The sequence below is a fragment of the Primulina tabacum genome, chromosome 6 (genome assembly GCF_025594145.1).
Source record: "Primulina tabacum isolate GXHZ01 chromosome 6, ASM2559414v2, whole genome shotgun sequence".
Taxonomy (NCBI): domain Eukaryota; kingdom Viridiplantae; phylum Streptophyta; class Magnoliopsida; order Lamiales; family Gesneriaceae; genus Primulina; species Primulina tabacum.
The window spans coordinates 43,307,554-43,328,439 of record NC_134555.1 but is presented as its reverse complement, the minus strand read 5'-3'; the positions used below and the strand labels follow the sequence as shown (position 1 = coordinate 43,328,439).

The window sequence follows — 20,886 nt, the reverse complement described above, 5'->3', positions numbered from 1 at the left end:
TGTGAGACGGATATCTTATTTGGGTCATCCATGAAAAATTATTACTTTTTATACTAAGAGTATTGTTTTTTATTTCTCTAATAAACATAATCGATTGTTAATTTATATCTCAACTCTTACTTTATGACAAAACCAAAGATTTGAAAAATATAACAGATCCAACTAAAAAATATATATATATAACAAATTATGATTAATTAAAATTTAGTTAAAAACTAGTAAAACAAATGTCATAATAATTTTTTGATTTATATACACGATGGCAGCAGCCCAAGGAAACCCAGTAATGGCAAAGGTATTTGTGATATCATTTAACGGATTTTTATTAGTAAGATATGTCAAATTTTTTTATATTTATAATAAAAAATAATTTTTTTTATAAAATTCTTGGATATTTATTTTCTCATACTTAAATATTAATATTTTATACAACTTGTGTTGCTGGTCGCTTGATATATATACATATAAAGAGGAGAGGCAAGATTCGCGACTCCTGTTCGATATTCAATAATCGGCTAAGCTTCCATTACGAGCCCTAATGGCCGTTTCCAGCTGCGCCATGGCGTTTCCGGCCTTCGAGTGCCGCTCTGATCCCGATTACCATCGGAATGATGCACCGTCCGCCAGGAAAATCAAGCCTCCGATGCTCCACGGCGCGGTGTCGGCCTACGAACTTTCCTCGATGATTTTGAAATTCCCACCAAATTTCGTCAGGCAGCTGAGCAACAAGGCGCGAAGGAACTGTAGCAACATTGGTGTGGCGCAGGTCGTGGCGGCTTCGTGGTCGAACGACCAAGGCGACTTGGGTTTCAAGCCGGCAGCTAAGGCTGTCGATGCTGGGGCTCTGGCCGCCTCCGCGACGGTTGAAACCGGCGTTGATGAGGTGGTTGTGGCTGAAAGTAATACTTTTGATCGGGAAAATGTACAGTTTGAGGTCTCGCCTCCTTTCAAATACGCTTCCTTTTTGAATTCGGATGGTAGCGTCGCGATTCATGCCGGTATGATTTTAATTAATTCAAAATATTCTTTGATTTCGCTATTTTCTTTACTCGATGTATCCGTTATGAAATCTCATTTATGTGTTTCTTCTAGCATTTTTTTATTTTCTTGATTATTGTGATACGTTTTTGTAAGAAAAACAGTTTTTTCGATGCCTAATAATTTACAAGAAATTCTCGGTATATCGATTATTCAGAAAAAAAGTGTACGTGGCATTGTAAGAAGTCTCTTGCATTATTTGTTTAACGTCCAAATCCATAATCCATGATGGATTTGGTAGAATCGATTTTGTTTATCGACGTGGATTGTACTTTCTTTTTATGTTTACATTAATTTGTCCAGGTGAAAGATTGGGTCGTGGTATTGTTACTGATGCAATTACTACCCCAGTAGTTAATACATCTGCCTATTTCTTCAAGAAAACAGCTGATCTCATCGATTTTAAGGTATGTTAAATTATTTTCTGGAGATTGGCCTAAGTTCCTAATTTCTCAGCTCTTTGAAAGGAATTGCTTGGAAAATTATTGACCCACCTAAGGTTAATTATTAAGCTAATAGTGATTAGTCAGACAACTGAACTAATATTATTCTCGAAGTCTAAAGTGTATTGAATTAGTTTGGAAGGAAAATGAATGGACCAGGTCTGCCAGGAGTTAGAATAAAATGAGATCGGCTTGCTCTAAATGTCTTTGTCTAATTTAGTTTGTTGAACATGATTAAAATAATTTACCTGTCTTTTATATGTGTTTATATACCTAAGGCAAGTACTGTTAGGTTACTAATCATTAGGATGTGTTTGGATTGATGCAATTGAAATGATGGGTTTCAAATCTATGGTTTCAAATTATTTGATTTGTTTGGATTGACAAAATTCAAGTGAATTCCAAATCTACATGTTTTAATAGTAATTTTGGTGGATGAGTGTTTTTGAGATACATCGTCAGATCTTTACCTAAATAAAAATTCTCCCTTCAAATAAAATCAATCATTTCAAGGGCAACCTTAGTTCATGCTCCTTTACAGAAACATCACCAAAAAATCTCTAGCGTACGGTGTACCAAATTTTGACCATAGAGATTGAGATGAATTTGACAAAATTAGGCTGTCTTTGTTCGGTTTGCAGGAAAAAAGACGTGCGAGTTTTGAATATGGACGATATGGAAATTACACTACTATTGTGGCTGAGGAGAAGATAAGGTGAACTTGATTCTCCTGTTTAATTCTCGTCTAGCATTCAGTTGGAAACAATGGTCTGGTGGATCACATCATCTGCATTCTTTCTATCAAAAATTGTAACAGTGCACTGGAAGGGGCTGAATCAACCCTTCTGATGGCATCTGGAATGTGTGCTAGCACTGTCCTGTTGATGACATTGGTTCCTGCTGGTGGACATCTGGTGACTACCACCGACTGCTACAGGAAGACTCGGATATTCATCGAGGCTATTCTTCCCAAAATGGGAATCACTGTATGTCTACTTAGCTCAATCATTTGATTATTTTTAATGGGAAAAAATGTGGGCAACTTTGAGTTTTAACTTTCCCTTGGCTTAAAAAAGTTGGAGCAAGGCATTCTTGCTTAATAATATTCGCGAACAAAAGTTGTAAAATTGTGATTATTATATGCTTGCATTAGCAATTAAACCAATTTTCGATTATTTTGAGATTAAAAAATAAAGAAAGGAAAAGGAAAAAAGAGAGGAAACATGAGGTTAATTATGTCAGTATCTTGATTATATTATTTTTTGAGTGCAGGGCAAGACTAATATTTTGGCTCTATTGGGACCTAAGAGATCTGACATTTTTTATGCTAATGAAATGCAGGCCACAGTGATTGATCCTGCAGATATTGGAGGTCTGAAATCTGCTTTAGAGAAGAACAATGTTAGTATCAGTAGATATTGTCTTCTACTTTTATGCGTATGTTTTCTTCTTAGAAAGGGTATTGAAAAGAGGCTATATTACCTTCTTGCAGGTGTCTCTCTTTTTCACAGAGTCTCCGACCAATCCATTTTTGAGATGCGTTGATATTGAACTGGTTTCAAAGCTTTGCCACGAGAGAGGAGCCTTGGTGTGCATAGATGGGACGTTTGCTACACCCCTTAACCAGAAGGCACTGGCTCTTGGTGCTGATATTGTTTTACACTCTGCAACCAAATTTATCGGGGGTCATAATGATGTATGTTGACTCTGGTATCTTGGCACTTTTATACTTATTGGTATCATTAACATTTTTAGAGTTACAGGCATGATGTTAAATTAAACTGGAATATTTGCGTATAGGTTCTTGCTGGATCCATCAGTGGTTCTGAGAAGTTGATTTCAGCTGTTCGCAACTTGCATCATATTCTTGGGGGTGTTCTCAATCCTGTGAGTTATCGAGATTAAACAAATTTGTTGGATCAATAATTTCGTCTTAGTCACTGTAATTTTCTTGCATTTTCTGTTTTCTGTGCTGATAAATCTTGATGCATTGAGCATGGTTACTGTTAGGTCGAGTACATTTGGCCTTTTTCAAAGTCATCTTTTGTCTTTCTGGCTCTGAGAAATGGTTATGGTTGTGGATCAGGCTTTTTTTTTATAATTAAGCGAACTCTATTGTGCCCCTTTTCATCAGAATGCTGCATATCTAATCATCAGAGGCATGAAGACGCTGCATCTTCGTGTACAGCAACAAAACTCAACAGCACAGAAGATGGCCGAGATTTTAGAGGCTCATCCTAAGGTAATGATGCATAATAAATGAGTTTGACTCCTGAAGAAGCTTATATAAACTTTTTGGTCACTTGGAGTAGGATCCCGCGGTTCTTTTTATTTGTGTTTTCTTTTATTCAGATTTCCTTTTACAGCAGAAGTCATATTCACTACAAGCGCTCTGTAGTATTAGTTTATGACCACAACTAGGCGATTATTTTTTCCTGTTTTCTTGTGTCTATTGCTGTAGGTTGTTAAGAATCTTTGATATCTTGTTAATGATCTAGTTGATTATTTACGTACTTAGATTTATCGAACTATTATCATCAATGATTCATACTTTGGAATGATTAGATTTTGAGCTGGATTCTCATATAAACTAACTGGTGGGGCATATTTCCGAGGAGATATTCATTGTCTTCATTGCATTGTCCACTGCTGTTTTGTGTGCACCTGCGCAGAACGAGTGATAAAAAAAATGAATTGCAGGTTAGGTGCGTCTATTATCCCGGCTTGGTTAGTCATCCAGAACATCAGATTGCTAAGAAACAAATGACTGGTTTCGGTGGCGTCGTTAGTTTTGAGGTGAGTAATTTTACAAACCCCAGCAAGCTGTTGCTCTTTAGAAGTCAATATATGTTTATGGATGAACAGTTCCTGTGATGATTCATCGTTGTGCTATTGGCTAGGTTGATGGAGACCTGCACAGCACTGAAAAATTTGTTGACACACTGCAAATCCCATACATAGCCCCATCCTTTGGAGGCTGTGAAAGCATCGTTGATCAACCTGCTATAATGTCTTACTGGTGCGTTTTTATAGCAATTTTACAACTTAGCTTGAAGAATGATAAATCCTTGGAGTCATTCGCATTTGCAACCGTGACTTCATAGTTTTATAATACAAGATTATTCATCACTGCGTGTATTTGTGATGAAAACTTGTATGCACAATTCAAATTACTAACGAGGCTACGATAATACTCTGAATTCGATGGATACCAGGGATCTTCCACAGTCCGAGAGGGCCAAGTATGGCATCTTGGACAACTTGGTTCGCTTCAGTTTTGGAGTTGAAGACTTTGAAGACTTGAAGGCTGACATTCTTCAGGCCCTGGAGACCATATAAAGGCGCATCTGACCCGCTGTTTAATTGTTTTTTCTTTTCTTTTCTTTTCTTTTCTAGCACGTCAGTATAATAATCTGAATCATTGGTATTTGTTTAATGTTGTCATCATGAAACGTGGTCGAGTTAATGCCTCAAGCAAGATCAGAGGTTTAAGGTGACGTTTAAAATGGTAGTTCAAAATCTGGTAAAACCATCACTTTGGATCCGATTTCATATTTTTCCCCGTTTTATTCCATGCACCCATATCATCTGCTCGTTAAAATTCATGCTCACCCAATCAAAATTTCGTATGGAGAAAAGGTATCGAGTTTAGTTCTGATACATTAATTTTTTAAATCAAATGTTAGTTTTTGGGTCTAACTCGACATCTCCGATGTTTATTACAATTGTTAGCTTTTGAATTATTAATATATATATGTCAATTTTAAAAAAATGAGAGATATTCATTTGATTTAATGATACTAGATCCGATGAGAAATATCCGATTATTTCTATGAAAAAAATTCACAAAGTGAAAAAATAATTCCATACAATATACAAATTTGTTATATATAAAGAATCAAATATATAAAATATTATCAAAAAATTTTCAAACGTGGCACAAATTCTCTTTTCTTTTCCACTCTTTTTAAGAAATTGTTTTGAAATAATATCTTGTAATTAAAGATTTATTCTACCTTATGATTCATGTCCAAATTAGGGGTGTTCATCGGTTGGTTCGGTTATGTTTTCGGTTTTTTATTTCGGTTTTTTCGGTTTTCGGTTTTAGAAATATATAATCCGATATCCAAACCATTTTCCTTCGGTTCGGTTTTCTACCAAAACGGTTCGATTATTTCGGTCGGTTAATTCGGTTTTAATATAATTATTTAAATTAATAATATAAATATATTATAAAATATAATATGTTAACTTTTTACATGTTTTCTTAGTGAAATATTTAAATATAATGTCTAAATTAATTAAACAAACAAAATATTGTCTAAATTAATTAAACAAACAACAATCACCTAAAAATTATTCAAAATAGTTATTCGTTTAGTAAATATCATATCAAAATATATAATATCAATAAAAATATAAAAAAATGTATTAATTTATTGAAATTTCGGTTTTTTCGGTTTTGACATATATAATCCGAAACCGAACCAAATAAACTTCGGTTTTAACATTTATATCCGAATTACTAAATTCGGCTTTCGGTTCGGTTCTATTTTCGGTTTTTTCGGTTTGGGTTTTTCGATTTTTTCGGTTTTATCCGAAGTTTGAACACCCCTAGATTTCAAATATTATACCAAATAATTTAATTTTATGGAATTTATTTTCAACGATTATACATAAAAATATTCGACAGGATTTATCACTGCTGCAACAAAGGAATCGGCGTCAATGTCTGGTTCTGCGTTTAACAATCGAACGTCGGATTTGTCGAAAACCTATGGAATTCGGGAAAGAATTTAGGATTCATTTGGAAGAAACACTACCGGAATGGAGCGACAAGTACCTATGCTACAAGTTGTCGAAGATGCTCCTCAAGAAAATTTCGGAACCCGCCGCCGTGACTCTGCCACTCCCTGGAGCTGATGCCGCCTCCGCCGCTACCGAAGCTTGAGGAGTGGTTTGTTGGGATTCTCAACGAGGAACTCGAAAAGTTCAACGATTTCTACGTCGATAAGGAGGAGGATTTCATCATAAGATTCCAGGTTTTTGTTTTTGATGCAGTTCGGTATTTGATCTTTGTGGTTGCGCTCTTATTTTGAAAATTTTCGATTTTTCACCAATAATTTTTGTGGAGAAAAAAGTTGGGAAGTTTACGTTTGTGGGAAGAATTTTGTGCTGCCCTTTTCCATGAGTGAAGTTTTAGTTCGCATGCTTGAATCTGATCCAGTTTAAGACAATTTAATATGAATTGATCATGACCTGTGAATTTCGTGGGTGGAATCAAAATAGAAAATTTATGTTGGGAAAAAAAAATTCCCGTTTTACATACTCGGACATCGTTTCTCTGATTCTGAAACTCAGATGGCTCTATCTTGCTTATCAACATAGAAATCGTCGAACTTTTCGTACCAAGAGCTTTTAATTCCCAACATAAACTCTATGAGAAATGCTGTCTTAGGTTCATGAATTGGAAAACAAAAAAAAAAAGGCTAATTGACAATGGAGATAAAGATGGGGTGTGATCTATTCAGATTAAATGCAAAAAATCCAGATTTTTCGAGGTTGATGATATTGCTTCGGTGAGTGAGTCGATATTAATATCTATGAAGTTGAATGGTTTAAAAGAATCTATTCGGTATATTCCAATTTCATTGGATTTGTTTAATCTATCTGAGTGGTATGCTTTTGAGAATATATATTATATCAATGGAAAGAGAACTGTTTTCTTGAAATTTGTTTCGCGCCAACTGGGAAGACTTTTATTAACTCTTTGTTAAGCGACTATATGGCGGCTTGAATTAGACCAGAGAGAGACTCGCAGTTAGCTAATTGGTCAGAGAGACTCGCAGTTAGCTAATTGGTCAAGGAACTTTTTGAGTGCATCGGATTAGAAGGCAATGTGTACCATTCTGATAGCATATGAGATTTTGTTGGTACAAAGTTGAAATTGGTAATGACCGTTTCCAATTGTCAGAATCGAATGAAAGCAGCATCATGGTGACGTGCAATTGCTTGAAAGCTGCATGGTGTTTTATACTATAAGCATAAATCTGCTGCTTGTTTGCGGAAATCTATTGGTTTAAACTCTCAGATGGTCTTTTCAAATTTATGGCCTTGTTTAACTTCATTGGGATCACTTGTGTTAAGGCTGAAGCATGGAATTTGCGCAATTTTTCAAAAATTCAAGCTTTGTGGCCCAAATTCTGTTGAGATCCCCCCTGCTTACTCCAGAATGGTACATTGAAGCGTGTGATTGTTGTCTGATGCTGTTATCTCAGGCGCTTGAGGAAATTATTGAACGAGTGAAAGAGAAGGGAACTAGAGATGGAGTCCCTTAGAGACTGAGTTTAGTGAAGAGATGATGGAGATACGCCGGGATTCTGTCGCTATTCATGGAGAAATGGTTCTTCTCAAGAACTTCAGTTCCCTTAATTTTGCAGGTAAGGGAGCCAATTCTTGTTTGGTTTTTTTATTATCGGGTTTCAAGTCCTTTTGTTCCTAGTAACAAAGGTATAGCTACTTCCATGGAAATGTCTTGCACATCAGGTTTAATTAAAATCTTGAAGAAATATGATAAAAGAACTGGGGAGTCGCTGAGTCTCCCCTTCACGCAGATTGCTGTTCATCAGCACTTCTTCACTACAGATCCTTTGACAAGATTAGTATATGAATGTGACGAAAATCTCGAGGTCCTGTTCCCACGGGAGGCGGAGGTTGTCGAATCCACCGATATAGCACAAGAACAGATGCTAGGTGACATTTCGAAACCTCAATTGGAAACAACATTGCCACTTGGGGAAGAAATGGTAGATATATCTCGAAGCATCTCTGCTGCTAGGAGAGCGCTACAGGGGCTTAAGAAGGAGAGCTCTACGCCTCTACCTATAATCCTCTGTCATTGTCATATCTATTCGGACCAGGATCTCGATAGTATGGGTGCCGTAGCGGCAGAAAGCTCGCCTTGTGAATCTTTAGTAACGTTACATGATGGAGAAGACGAAAATAAAGAGTTGGTTCCCCTAAATGAACGTGGACCTTATGAATTTTGTTGCTACTTTGTGTCAATGTAAACTTTACTTTTCTTGCAGCTAAATGACACAATGTAGCCTGGGTAATAATCTGTCAACTGAAGGTAACTCGTTGACTACGCTTGATTGCACTTTTCATTTGTATAGAGTGAGACTACATGTCTTGCACTATTTTCTTCTGCCACGATTGAAATATAAATCTTTGATAAAACTATTGTTGCTATATATATTATATATATATATATATAGTTGTTACATATGGTAAGTTTCGGTAAAAAATTTCATGCCAAAGAAAAGAAATAAATGTGAATTAACGTTATATTTAATAATGCTCCAATTTTCAATATCATTAATGAATTTATTTTTTTAAAAAAATAATATTCCTATTTTTTCTTATACATTTATTTAAATATATTGTTTTTTGAAATTATATTAAACAAAAATATATTATTAATAATTAAAGTAATGAATTATATTAAAATATAAGATTAAAAATATTTATTATTTTATTAAAGGGAAATTTATTTGAGAAATTTTAATCTACAATGACACACGATAATTATGAACTATATAAGTATTTACATTTTTTTTTGTGATTCATTAAATTAAATAATATTATATAAAATTAAAATAATTATTTGAAAAAAAAATCTTAAAATTTGCTACAATATATTTTTGAAAGAAAAAATACTGATATATTTAAGAAAAATTACTCAAGATAGAAATATAATTAAATTGCTTGTAAATAATTAAAATGTTTGTGTTACAATACATTAAAAAATTATAAATCAATAATCTAATTAAATTATTTGTCAACATATTTACAAAAAAATTACTCAAGAAACGGTCTTACACATATATATTTATAAAATGAGTTGACTCTAGTCCGTATCTTGAGTGAAAAATAGTACTTGACATAAAAAATATTTTATATCGAGTCGGGTTGGATAAAGAGATTGGATACAGATATGAAACATTGCAATCTGTTTTTCTATCTATATCTGCACACTGTTTGCTGATTTAGATGCCAAAGAAGTAAGGAATCATCCAGTGTTTTGGATAAATGAATATACAAAAGAAATTCTATATCTGAGGTTCTGTGTTGTCTATTGTCACATAATTTTGTCATCTGCATAGTGAAATGGCAATGGAACATGTTTGAAGGCTCGATACTTTCCGACGTTGTTCAAATGCTCATTCTCCAATCTGCCACGATCATACGACAATTTGACATTTATACTCAGATCAAAACAACATTGAATTAAGGATTGCAGGATGTTAATGTAAGCATCATCAAACCTGAAAAAGTTCCAAATTCCACGACGAAGTATCTCCAAGCAAGCAACAAGAGCAACCATGGCTTTCCTGTGCAGAAATGGAGCTTCTTGGATATCGAGAACTAACTGCATCCACACCAGTCTCAGGAGGATGTTCAAAACCTGCAAGCACTCGTTAAGGTAAGTTTTTTTTACTGACTGTAGAAATATGAAATAATTAACTATTACCGAGACTCACTATCGCAATGAAGTACACAGCCTTGTTTGACACCAAAAGCTTGTCTCTCAACCATGGATTCTTGGAGTTTCTTTGCATTAGACCCCAATCGATGAAAATATCCCAATACGTGTTATATATCGTGGTAAAACCGGAGCTTGAAGCAGCCAAAATTCTCCAAAATGATCCTCGTCTGAGATCATAGATTGTCCTTAAAATGAGGGCAGCGACTGTGGAAAAGTATTTGAGGCTATTGAAGCCCTGTGATATATTTTTTTCCTCAAATAAACGCCGTAGGCACTGAGTTTATTCATGAAACCAGAAGTTAGATTATTGTTATTAAAAAGGGCAAGATTAAACAGAAGATTCGGGTAAAATCTTACCTGAAGAACACGCGACCAGAAAGGAACTATTGCAACACAAATGTAGAAAATCTCAAAGGTTTTGCTCTGAACAAATGTAGTTGATCTTGCAGTGAAGTCTCCCCATATATAATAGCAAATGTAGAATTGAATACACCGAATCGCCTGAATCTGACATACATGAATGCTAGTTTATTCAATAGTGTTTCGTATCAATTGATATTTGGTTATAACCAGGAAAAATTAGAACCTGGCTTGTTAGCTGATCTGCCAAGAAGAAATCGGGCATAGTAACCTGCGAAAGGCGTTCAAGAGGAGACAGTCATCATCATCTTTCATCATAAAGTAATTATGTCTTTTTTTTACATGTACTTTCTGATCTTTTATCTGCATATATACCTTATAGAGTGGAGCAAGCATGCAGTGCCATGCACATCGAATGAGAAAGAAACGACTCGAAAGGTATATGATGTTGAAGGGACAGAAGGTGATAAGAAGCACAACCTATTACATTCATCAAAAGTACGACATCAGAGATTATGGCATTTAATCAATGAAATCATGCTGAAAAATTCGTGTGAAGAAGAAAACAAGGCTATTCTGAACTCACAGCAACAAGGCCTAGTGGAACCAACTCGGTTAGCATCTGGAACCTTGCCGTTCTTTGATCCATTTCCATGTCCAGATTTGCGAGTGTAGCAGCCAATGCCAGTACTGAAAGCCCTGAAGCAACAAGAAAGATTTCTCGAAATCCCAATTCAGTTCCAGGTTTGAATCCAAAGATGAAAGGATAATTAACTGAGAATCGCTTCCAGAAGTACGTATTTGCTCCATACATGAGCATGTGTAGAAAAATGTATCCAAACAAACTGCATCAACAATAATTATTAGCTATTTTGAACTCTTGATATGGATAAGTGAAGAATTTTCTTTCCAAAGGTACCTGTACAGTGGGAATATAGTGTCCATATATTGTCCTCGTCCCGGATGATTTAGAATATTCCGGGCATGTATGGAGACAATTATACCAGCAACAAGTGCTATCGAGCAACCAGTGAATACACCTAATCAAAGTGACTTACATACGCATTCAGAATGAATAATTTGGAATAACGGTACAAATGACAGGCTCCTTAGTCCTTATGAACAAGCTAGCTTACCGAGGAAAAAAGTCGTTCTATGCCTTTCTTTTTTATGTTTAGGCTTCAAAGATTTCATCCCTTTTCTATGATTTCCATTAGTGAAGTGCTTAATGAATGCGGCCTCTAGTCTTTCTATGAGTTTGTTAACCTGAACAACAGAGTGAAATTAAGAATCAAAACGCGACGATATACACCATGAAGCCTAGAGCCACGCAATGGATTATAACCTCTTCGGAGCTGCCTAGATACGACTTATCAACCATCTCCAAGTAAGATTTTGAAGCATTTCTTGAAGTAATCTGCAAGAAAAAACCGAAGATGAGGATCCAGAGCATAAAAAAACATCCTTTGAAATGGGCAGTGGGAACTACAGTGGGTGCACCTTGTCATATTTCTTCATAATCTTGGAAAATGCCAGCATATTCAAGAAACTGTCGTATAACGTAAGACCATGTTAACCATAGTTCTGTTGCAGTAAAGTGCCCGAAAATTTACTGAGTGGAAAAGAATTGTTACCAATAACTTTTCAAGAGTCGAAGCTGCTGATAAAATTCGACAAAAGCCTGTCTTAATTTTTCTTCTACTTTTCTAAGCTCCTCCTCGCTGAATGATAAGTTTGATTTTGAACTCATTATAACATTTCTCAAAGTCGAGACTGGAGTTTCGGGATCAACGTTTATCATCACCTGTCCCAGGACATCTAATGAAGCTGGCCTAAATCGGCTTGCGTTCTTGTTTTGACTCTCGGTCCTTGTCTGTTCGTCTCCTGAAATTCCGCCACTGCTCATCTCAACTTCTTGAATCGCATCCATACCTTGCCCTTCATTTGTGAAACAAATAAATGTAAGGCTAAAGTGGAAAACTTTCCTAAGAACACTCAGGCCAGATGTTCCTTTCCTTAGCAGGGAAAATCAGAAAATGATATCTTTTTCTTTATTTTCCCCAAAAAACAGAAGGATTTGTATCGGAAACAGAAGTTGGCTTGCTGCCCCCATTAAACCATTATAATTTTTTGATTTCCAAATGTTATACCAGCAAACATTAGAATGAACAAAGTAAAAGAAAATCACAGTCCCTTACCTGGCTTCACTCCATTTACGGATGCAACAACTGTTGCGGGCCCTGAATAACCAGAACTGGATCCAGTATTAAGTTCAGAAGCAAATTTCTGCACCACACCGGGCTTATCCACCTTGATCCTCAAAGCAATAAGCACATCCATCTGTTTGCTCAGCTCCTCAGCCTCCCCCTTCACTTCTTGAACCTTCTCCTTGTAAAATTTCAACACTTTATTAAATTCATCATCCAATGCTTTGAAGAACTCGAGCTCGTACTCGCCGCCAGCATCGGACAACTTCAAGAACATTGTCTGGTAATTTTCAGAGCCCTCTTGCTGCACTGAACCGACTAAGATAACTTCTTCTTCATTCTTACGAGGAGAACCACCTTTAAGGTTGTTGTATCTGCTTGTTAGCCCGCTGAATGCTCTAGACATAGTTAGCCTCCTTCTCAGGGAGCCTGTTCGGGCCATAGGGTCCGATAATGAGTTCTGCTGTCTGAATTTCAGGATCTCTTTGAGCAAGTTTCTTGAGATTGTTGTAATCCATGTATGCTCCCTGCCATTCTGGCACCATCTGGGAAGCTAATTCCCTCCCAAATTTCATCTTCACCAATCTGAAAATGAAACAATTTTTTTTTGTTTTGTTTCTTTAAATTTGTATTCGTTTTGGAAATCCCTTTTTGCCAACCGTTTTCTTCCTCTGATTTTGGTGGTGATTATGTGTTTTTCAAACTTGTATATATACTTGGAAAAACAAAATAAAAAAGAACACAATTGCAAGAAGACGACACAACCGTGTTCAGTATACACAGATTAAAGAAGACTTTGAAGAGAGTTTACAAATCTGTACCATTTCTGTACTCGTTTTCCAATCAAAGTTGGCTGCTGCCAGGTCTCAACCAGTTTACAATGGAACATTTATACAGCTACGATTTTCAACCCTTTTAATAATAATAATCAAATATATATATACATATATATATATATATCACTTTTTTTTTAATGGCGGCAGGTGACAATTTCAATCAACTTACTTACTCCACTGCTGCACTCATTGCTTGAAGTTATCAAAGAGGATATTAGTCCAATGCCATGCAATTTTGACTTCTTCCCATTTAAATGTTGGACTAGACTACTTCCACAAGTTCAGCAAATGTTAAGGATATTAGATAATAAAATTCTAAGTATTTTCCACTTTTTTTATTCACATTACATTGAGATGGGGACGGTGGCGCCCCAAACCTCGCCACGTAATCATACAACATGTGACGTCATATGCATAAAATTTTTTCTTTTCGACGACGTAATATTATAATGCATATACGACAAAATAGTGCAATCACACCACTATCTACGTCAGTGTAGCAGAAACAGTATAATAAATACACACATACAACTCAAATAAGACAATAAGCTATACTGTCTCTATCTACTATCAACTACAAGACTGTTTGACTAGACACATCTAGTCCTTCACCACTATCCTGTTTCGTGCATAGTCCTGTAACCTGCCCAACAGAAACAGCCCTCAAAGGGTGAGCATATACAACAATCATCATCGTAATACATAACAGTTATATTAACAACATAAAATATAACTGAAATCATAATAGAAATACCCCCTTTGCCGTTTCTGGACAATCAGCCAACAACAACCTCAACAACATCACAATGCAACAACATCGACGATACGTCGCACCCCAACACCGGCGACAGCAATATCGTCGAACGAACAACAACATCGACGATACGTCGCACCCCAACACCGGCGACAGCAATATCGTCGAACGAATAACAACATTAACGATACGTCGCACCCCAACACCGACGACAGCAATATCGTTGAACGAACAACATCAACGAGACGTCTCCCAACAACGATAACCAACAACATCAACAATAATAAACAACAAATATAATACCAAATCACCCAAATCCAGTGATTTATCGTCGTTCAACACAATAGTATTCATCAATACTAAACAATAACAACATATGCTCGTACGTCAACACGTACCTGATAATCGAGTGTATATACAATCTGACTATTTCTTTGATCCTGAGGCTTGTGATGTATCTAAATAATTCAACAATAATTATCAGATCATTGTCACCGTATCAACACAGTTATAATAGCCTCAATATATAACATCAAATAGTCCAACAACAATTAATTCAACAAAATATAAAACTCGATTATTAATTCGTATTGTTCAACAATTTAATAATCTGGTGTATTTAATTTACAATACTACCATCAAATACACCCTAATTAATTAACTTCAAATAATAGGCTATTTTACAACATTCGTCAAATTACGAAAACTTTATATCAACGTGTAGCCTATACTTCGTAGATTTCGAATATATAATCAGAATTAATAACAACTGACAAACAACTCTCCAATCTCAATCCAACGATTAAAAATTTCTAATTATAATAAATTGAGAATAATTCAAAATAATATCACTATAATCTTCTCTGCTTCGTTAAATCATACACTACTCAACAATCTTCAATTTCAGTATGATTTAACAATTTATCAGATTTAACAATTTCGTAAAATATTTAATTTTTAACAATTTATTGGAAGTTATTTGTGATGCTTGAACATTTTTTGTTGCTATCGATCTCATAGATTTTTATCGTATGATATTTATTTTGTAAAATATTTGAATTTTCAAAATAATTGTTCCCTTTACATAATGGTTAATAGTTTAGACAAACTCTTAAATATTAAATATTTAAATCCGTGAAACATAATTGTCATATTTAGACGATATTTTGTTACTATGTGTTTAAATTAAAATATTTATTACGTGTTTTGATTTTTTTAATTATTTTGTTAAATAATAAAATAATAATGTTTAATAGTAAAAACTCATCTAACTAAAAAATAAAATTTTAAAAATAAATATATTTTCGGTTTGGTCAGGTCGATCGGGTTAGTTCGTATTCAAGTTCATAATTTTCGGATTGGTTTGGACTGGGTTGAAATTTTTTATATAATTCCTTAGTCTTGAACCTACCATCCAAATGGGAAAGGCAATTCCATCAAGCCACGAGGCTTTCTTTCAAGAAATGGATAAATGCCAAACGGGAAAATTTAAAAAAACACAATAATAAAAGAAGTGGACCAAATATGGAATATCGCGAACTGTTTTTATTATAAATATGCAAAACATTGACAACCATCTCTTGTTTGTCAATAAATACAAACATATATATATTCTTATTAAAACAAATCAGAGTTTTTACACGCTATGCTCTGCGTACGAATGTGGTTTCGATCCTTCCGGTGATGCCAGAAGTCGTTTTGATATACGATTTATCTTTTACTCCAGGTGCATCGTAGCCTTTGGATCATACGAGCTCCACAGGAATTTATGTTGAAGGAGATCAAAACTTAGAGTAACGATGCACCAGGTGCAGCATAGTGTGTACCTGTGGAGCTCGTATGATCCAAAGGCTACGATGCACCTGGTTCTGAGTTGTGTTTTGTCACATAATCTTTTCATCTGCATAGTGAAATGGCAGAGGAACATGTTTGAAAGCTCGATACTTCCCGACGTTGTTCAAATGCTCATTCTCCAATCTGCCACAATGGACATTTATTTTAGGATCAAAACAATCCAAAAACATTAAATTAAAGATAATGCAGGATGTTAATGTAAGCATCATCAAACCTGAAAAAGTTCCAAATTCCACGACGAAGTATCTCCAAGCATGCAACAAGCGCAACCATGGCTCTCTTGTGCAGAAATGGCGCATCTTCGATGTCGAGAACTAACTGCATCCACACAAGTCTCAGTAGGATGTTCACAACCTGCAAGTACTCGTTACGGTAAATATCCTCTTACTGACTTAAAAACATGAAAATGCAACTATTACTGAGACTCACTATGGCAACGAAGTACACAGCCTTGTTTGACACCAAAAGCTTATCTCTCAACCATGGATTCTTGGAATTTCTTTGCAAAAGACCCCAGTCGATAACGACATCCCAGTATGTGTTAAATATTGTGGTAACACCTGAGCTTGAAGTAGCCAAGATTCTCCAAAACGGTATGCGTCTGATATCATATATTGATCTGAAAACGAGTGCAACGACTGTGGAAAAGTATTTGAGGCTATTAGCGCCCTGTGATTTATCTTTTTCCTCAAAGAAACGGCGTAAGCACTGAGTTTATTCATGAAACCAAAAGTTAGAATTTTATTATTTAAGAAAGGGAAGACTAAACAGAAGATTCGGATCAATCTTACCTGAAGAACACGCGATAAGTAAGGAATAACTGCAACAATAATGATGAAAATCTCATAGGTACGGTTCTCGAGAAATGTAACTGATCTCTTTGTGAAATCACCCAATGTATAATAGCAAACGTAGAATTGAATGCACCGGATAGCCTGAACCTGAGATAAATGAAAATTATATCTTCATGCTAGTTCTTTATAAGGTCTGTCGTTTTCATTGACATTTGATTATAACGAGGAAAATTACGAACCTCGCTTGTCAGCTGATCCGCCAAGAAGAAATCAGGTAGAGAAACCTGCAAAAGGCATCAAAGAAGAGCTGATCCTCATCATCGGTGACCAAATTGATTATTTCTTTTTCATACATATTTTCTGATCTTTTATCTGCATACCTTATAGAGTGGGGCAAAGAGGCAGTGCCATGAGCATCGAATGAGAAAGTAACGACTTGAGCGGTATATTATGTTGAAGGGACAGAAGGTAATAAGAAGCACAAGCTATCACATTCATCAAAAGTACAGCATCAAAGATTTTGGTAATTTATCAATCAATGAAATCATGCTAAAAAATTAGTGTGAAGTACAAAACAAGGATCTTCTAAACTTACAGCAACAAGGCCTAGTGGAACCAACTCGGTTAGCATCTGGAACCTTGCCGTTCTTTCATCCATTTCCATGTCCAGATTCGAGAGTGCAGCAGCCAATGCAAGTACTGAAAGCCCGGAAGTAACAAGAAATATTTCTCGAAATCCCAATTCGGTTCCAGGTTTGAATCCGAAGATGAAGGGATAATTCACCGAGTATCGCTTCCAGAAGTACGTGTTTGCTCCATACATTAGCATGTGTAGAAAAATGTACCCAAACAAACTGCATTGATGAGAATTTTTATGTATTTCATGATATGAAATATTATGAAGAAAAAGTTCCTAAGGTACCTGTACAGTGGGAATATAGCCTCCATATACTGTTCTCGTCCCTGATGATCTAGAAGTTTCCGCGCATGTATGGTGACAATAATAGCAATAACAAGTGCTATTGAGCAACCAGTGAACAGACCTTAAGGCAGAGGTATATTCAAAGTGACTTAAAAATTCAAGAAAATGTCATCTTTTGGTATGGAAGACTTTGAGATTGAATCCTCAGTCCGTACAAATAGCTTACCGAGGAGAAATGTTGTTCTATGCCTTTCCTTTTTACGTTTAGGTCTCAAAGATTTCATCCCATTTCTACGGTTTCCGTTGGCGAAGTGCTTAATGAATGTGGCCTCTAGTCTTTCTATGAGCTTGTTAAGCTGTACTAAAAAAAGGGAAAATGTAAGGACCAAAATGCCAAGATATACACAACGAAGCCTTCTAAAGCCATACAACAGATTCAAACCTCTTCGGAGCTGCCTAGATACGACTTCTCAACCATATCTAAGTAAGATCTCGAAGCATTTCTTGAAGTGATCTGCAAGGGGGGGAAAGTCGAAAACCCGGATCCAAAGTCGTAGAAAATAACATTCTTAGATTGAATGGGCAGTGGCAACTACAGTACCTTGTCATATTTCTTCATGATCTTGGAAAATGCAAGCATATTCAAGAAACTGCATCGATAATGTAAGATCATGTTAACCATAGTTTGGTCGTGGATAAACTGCCCGAAAATTTACAACACACAAAAAATTGTTACCAGTAGCTTTTCAAGAATCGAAGCTGCTGATAAAATTGGGCAAAGGCCTGTCTTAATTGTTCTTCTACTTTTCTGAGCTCCTCCCTGCTGAATGATAGTTCTGATTTTGAACTCGTGATAATATTTCTCAAAGTCGAGACCGGAGTTTCGGGATCAACGTTTAGCGTCACACGTCCTAAGACATCTAAAGAAGTGGGCTTAAATCCGCCTGTATTTATTTTCCGATTCTCGGTTCTTATCGGTTCGTCTCCTGAAGTTCCCTCACTGCTCATCTCAACTTCGTGAATCACCTCCATACGTGAACCTTCATTTAAATAAACAATAATCTAAGGCTAAATGGAAATATTTTCCAAGAACCAAGACTTGGTATGCCCTTTTCTTAGCCGGGGATGAGATTAAGCATAATTTCAATCTTTGAACTTGAAATATAAGACTTTATGTTTGAAAAAGTAATGATAATCACGTATTGGATAGTCATTTTTAAGTAAATTCATTAACATAATCGCGTTTATCTTGTTTTCTTCATCCAAATTTTGTGATTGTTGATGATTATCTTGTATAGTTTTGTTGACTAGGAGCTTGAAAATGAAAGTAAAATCAACAATTTGGATCTCAGTGCATGCGAACCGATGAACGTGCCGAAAGAACCTCGAAAAAAAGCAGAAGTGTTGAGAAGTTTGATACAAGGAGGCACGGAACCATTATTAAGCTAAGATAAATAAATTTTATCCAAATCAATGTGGGACAAGTAGCACACCCTCATGAATGAACATCTGAAACATAAAATTTATAAATGATCCAATTATGAGCAGTCCAACGCATAACCGTGGAACTTGAGCGTTAAAAATTGAGATTAGGATCTAATTCAACTCCAAAAGCTAGCTCAAAGGGCATGACTGTCCAAGTCCATATATGCCATTCCTAGAAATTTTATACAACTAACATAATGAATCCTTGGCAAGTTTCTATTAACCACTGGCCACCAACACCGAGCCCCACACACAGAGACACAAGTCGCACAGATAGCCATAGTGAGCAGAAGGAAATTTTCAAGAAAAGACTTTGATGGATCCATAGGAGCTATTGGCCACACAACATGAGCACGTAGTGGCCACTATTTGGGGGATAATTCAAGATTTAACCATGAAAGCAAAGACAACAGCAGGTCTCTAGATGACTGACCACACGAATAGACACGAACCTTAGGCTCTTTTAGTTTTAAACATAATAAGACAATGTCCACTCACCAAAGGGATCAGTTGGCTTGATACAATTTTCTCATTCCCAAATGCTGTACCAGAAAACATAAATTGAATAAACAAACAAAATATCTCTTACCTGGCTTCGGGGCAACAACTGTCGCTGGCCTTGAATACCCAGAACTCGATTCAGAAGTAAATTTCTGCTCCACACCGGGCTCATCCACCTTGATCCTTAAAGCAATAAGCGCCTCCATCTGTTTGCTCAGCTCCTCGGCCTCCCCCTTCACTTCTCGAACCTTTTCCTTGTAAAATTTCAGCACTTTATTGAATTCATCATCCAATGCTTTGAAGAACACGAGCTCGTGTTCGCCGCCCGCATCGGACGACCTTAAAAACATTGTCTGGTAACAATTTTCAGAGTCCTCTTGCTGCACTGATCCGACTAAGATAACTTCATCATCATTCTTACGCGGAGAGCCGGCTCTAAAGTTGTTGTATCTGTTGGTTAGCCCGCTGAATGCTCTGTACATAGTTACCCTCCTCTTCGGGGATGCCCTATGGCCCGATGATGTCACTCCATTCTGCTGTCTGAATCTAAGTATGTGCTTGAGCAGTTTCTTGAGATTGTTGTAATCCATATATGCTCCCTGCCATTCTGGCACAATTTGGGAAGCTAATTCCTTCCCAAATTTCATCTTCACCAATCTGGCAAAAAAAAAAAACAAGTCTGTCTTTTTTGTTCCTGAAATCCGGAATCTTTTTTGAAATCCCTTTTTGACAGTCGTTCTTTTTTCCCTTGTTCTGATGCTCCTTTTGTGAATGTCAACCTTGTTCATCATATATAATACATTTGGCAAAAAAACAAGTACAGAGAGCACACAGCCTTGTTCAATATTCACAGATTAAAAAAGACTTTCAAGACGGTTTAGTTTACTAATCGGCAAAACTTCCGCACTTGTTTTTTTAATCATAGTTGGCTTCTGGCAAGTTTCAACAAAGTTGACAATGGAACAAAATATTATTGTTGACGGCTACGAATTTTTCAGTGTTTTTTATATAAACACGTGGCTCTTTTTCCATCAACTTAATTCTACTCCAGTATTGCAATACTTGCATGAAATTATCAAGCTTCGTCCCATTTAAATATTGCATTGGACAACTTCCACACTGATTATGTCTGGGTAAATTGAGA

The 20,886-nt window shown here is 35.9% G+C and overlaps 3 protein-coding genes, 1 long non-coding RNA gene and 1 pseudogene across 4 annotated transcripts; 3 read left to right on the top strand and 2 right to left on the bottom strand.

The window, feature by feature from the left end:
- The first annotated feature begins 456 nt into the window (after nucleotides 1–456).
- LOC142549791 (cystathionine gamma-synthase 1, chloroplastic-like) lies at nucleotides 457–5,021 on the top strand. Its single transcript, XM_075658946.1, has 11 exons — nucleotides 457–998; nucleotides 1,342–1,445; nucleotides 2,123–2,196; nucleotides 2,299–2,467; nucleotides 2,823–2,882; nucleotides 2,974–3,177; nucleotides 3,282–3,368; nucleotides 3,616–3,723; nucleotides 4,182–4,277; nucleotides 4,382–4,500; nucleotides 4,697–5,021. Exons 1-11 carry the CDS (start codon nucleotides 539–541, stop codon nucleotides 4,818–4,820), a joined length of 1,605 nt encoding a protein of 534 aa, XP_075515061.1. The 5' UTR covers nucleotides 457–538; the 3' UTR covers nucleotides 4,821–5,021.
- A 1,088-nt stretch (nucleotides 5,022–6,109) lies between these two features.
- LOC142549790 (SPX domain-containing protein 4-like) lies at nucleotides 6,110–8,728 on the top strand (annotated as a pseudogene).
- An 890-nt stretch (nucleotides 8,729–9,618) lies between these two features.
- Nucleotides 9,619–13,478, bottom strand: LOC142549789 (phosphate transporter PHO1 homolog 3-like). The gene is given in 14 exon segments (XM_075658945.1): nucleotides 9,619–9,715; nucleotides 9,809–9,948; nucleotides 10,025–10,303; nucleotides 10,387–10,536; nucleotides 10,616–10,660; nucleotides 10,765–10,869; nucleotides 10,976–11,234; nucleotides 11,309–11,429; nucleotides 11,526–11,655; nucleotides 11,735–11,806; nucleotides 11,890–11,938; nucleotides 12,024–12,327; nucleotides 12,588–13,089; nucleotides 13,091–13,478. Coding segments are annotated over 14 exon segments (2,331 nt in total). The 5' UTR covers nucleotides 13,172–13,478; the 3' UTR covers nucleotides 9,619–9,621.
- Nucleotides 13,479–15,960: 2,482 nt separating this feature from the next.
- Nucleotides 15,961–16,166, top strand: LOC142549788 (uncharacterized). Its single transcript, XR_012821253.1, has 2 exons — nucleotides 15,961–15,994; nucleotides 16,037–16,166. It is a non-coding gene; the product is annotated as an uncharacterized LOC142549788 (long non-coding RNA).
- LOC142549787 (phosphate transporter PHO1 homolog 7-like) lies at nucleotides 16,048–20,723 on the bottom strand. The gene is made up of 13 exons (XM_075658944.1): nucleotides 19,831–20,723; nucleotides 18,493–18,796; nucleotides 18,358–18,406; nucleotides 18,199–18,270; nucleotides 17,983–18,112; nucleotides 17,757–17,877; nucleotides 17,430–17,688; nucleotides 17,215–17,319; nucleotides 17,074–17,118; nucleotides 16,832–16,981; nucleotides 16,470–16,748; nucleotides 16,255–16,394; nucleotides 16,048–16,163 (listed from the first exon to the last, which is right to left on the bottom strand). The coding sequence occupies exons 1-13, from the start codon at nucleotides 20,531–20,533 to the stop codon at nucleotides 16,070–16,072; spliced, it is 2,451 nt and encodes an 816-aa protein (XP_075515059.1). The 5' UTR covers nucleotides 20,534–20,723; the 3' UTR covers nucleotides 16,048–16,069.
- Between the last annotated feature and the right edge of the window lie 163 nt (nucleotides 20,724–20,886).

Excerpts from the sequence above, each read along its gene's own strand:
- LOC142549787 (XM_075658944.1), bottom strand. The coding sequence starts at position 20,533 with ATGATGAACAAGGTTGACATTCACAAAAGGAGCATCAGAACAAGGGAA. Across the intron at positions 17,878-17,982 it reads TAGAACAACATTTCTCCTCG|GTCTGTTCACTGGTTGCTCA; the intron begins GTAAGCTATTTG and ends CTCTGCCTTAAG. Across the intron at positions 17,119-17,214 it reads TCTTTGCCCCACTCTATAAG|GTTTCTCTACCTGATTTCTT; the intron begins GTATGCAGATAA and ends TGCCTTTTGCAG.
- LOC142549791 (XM_075658946.1), top strand. The coding sequence starts at position 539 with ATGGCCGTTTCCAGCTGCGCCATGGCGTTTCCGGCCTTCGAGTGCCGC. Across the intron at positions 2,197-2,298 it reads GTGGCTGAGGAGAAGATAAG|TGCACTGGAAGGGGCTGAAT; the intron begins GTGAACTTGATT and ends AAATTGTAACAG. Across the intron at positions 3,724-4,181 it reads TTTTAGAGGCTCATCCTAAG|GTTAGGTGCGTCTATTATCC; the intron begins GTAATGATGCAT and ends AATGAATTGCAG.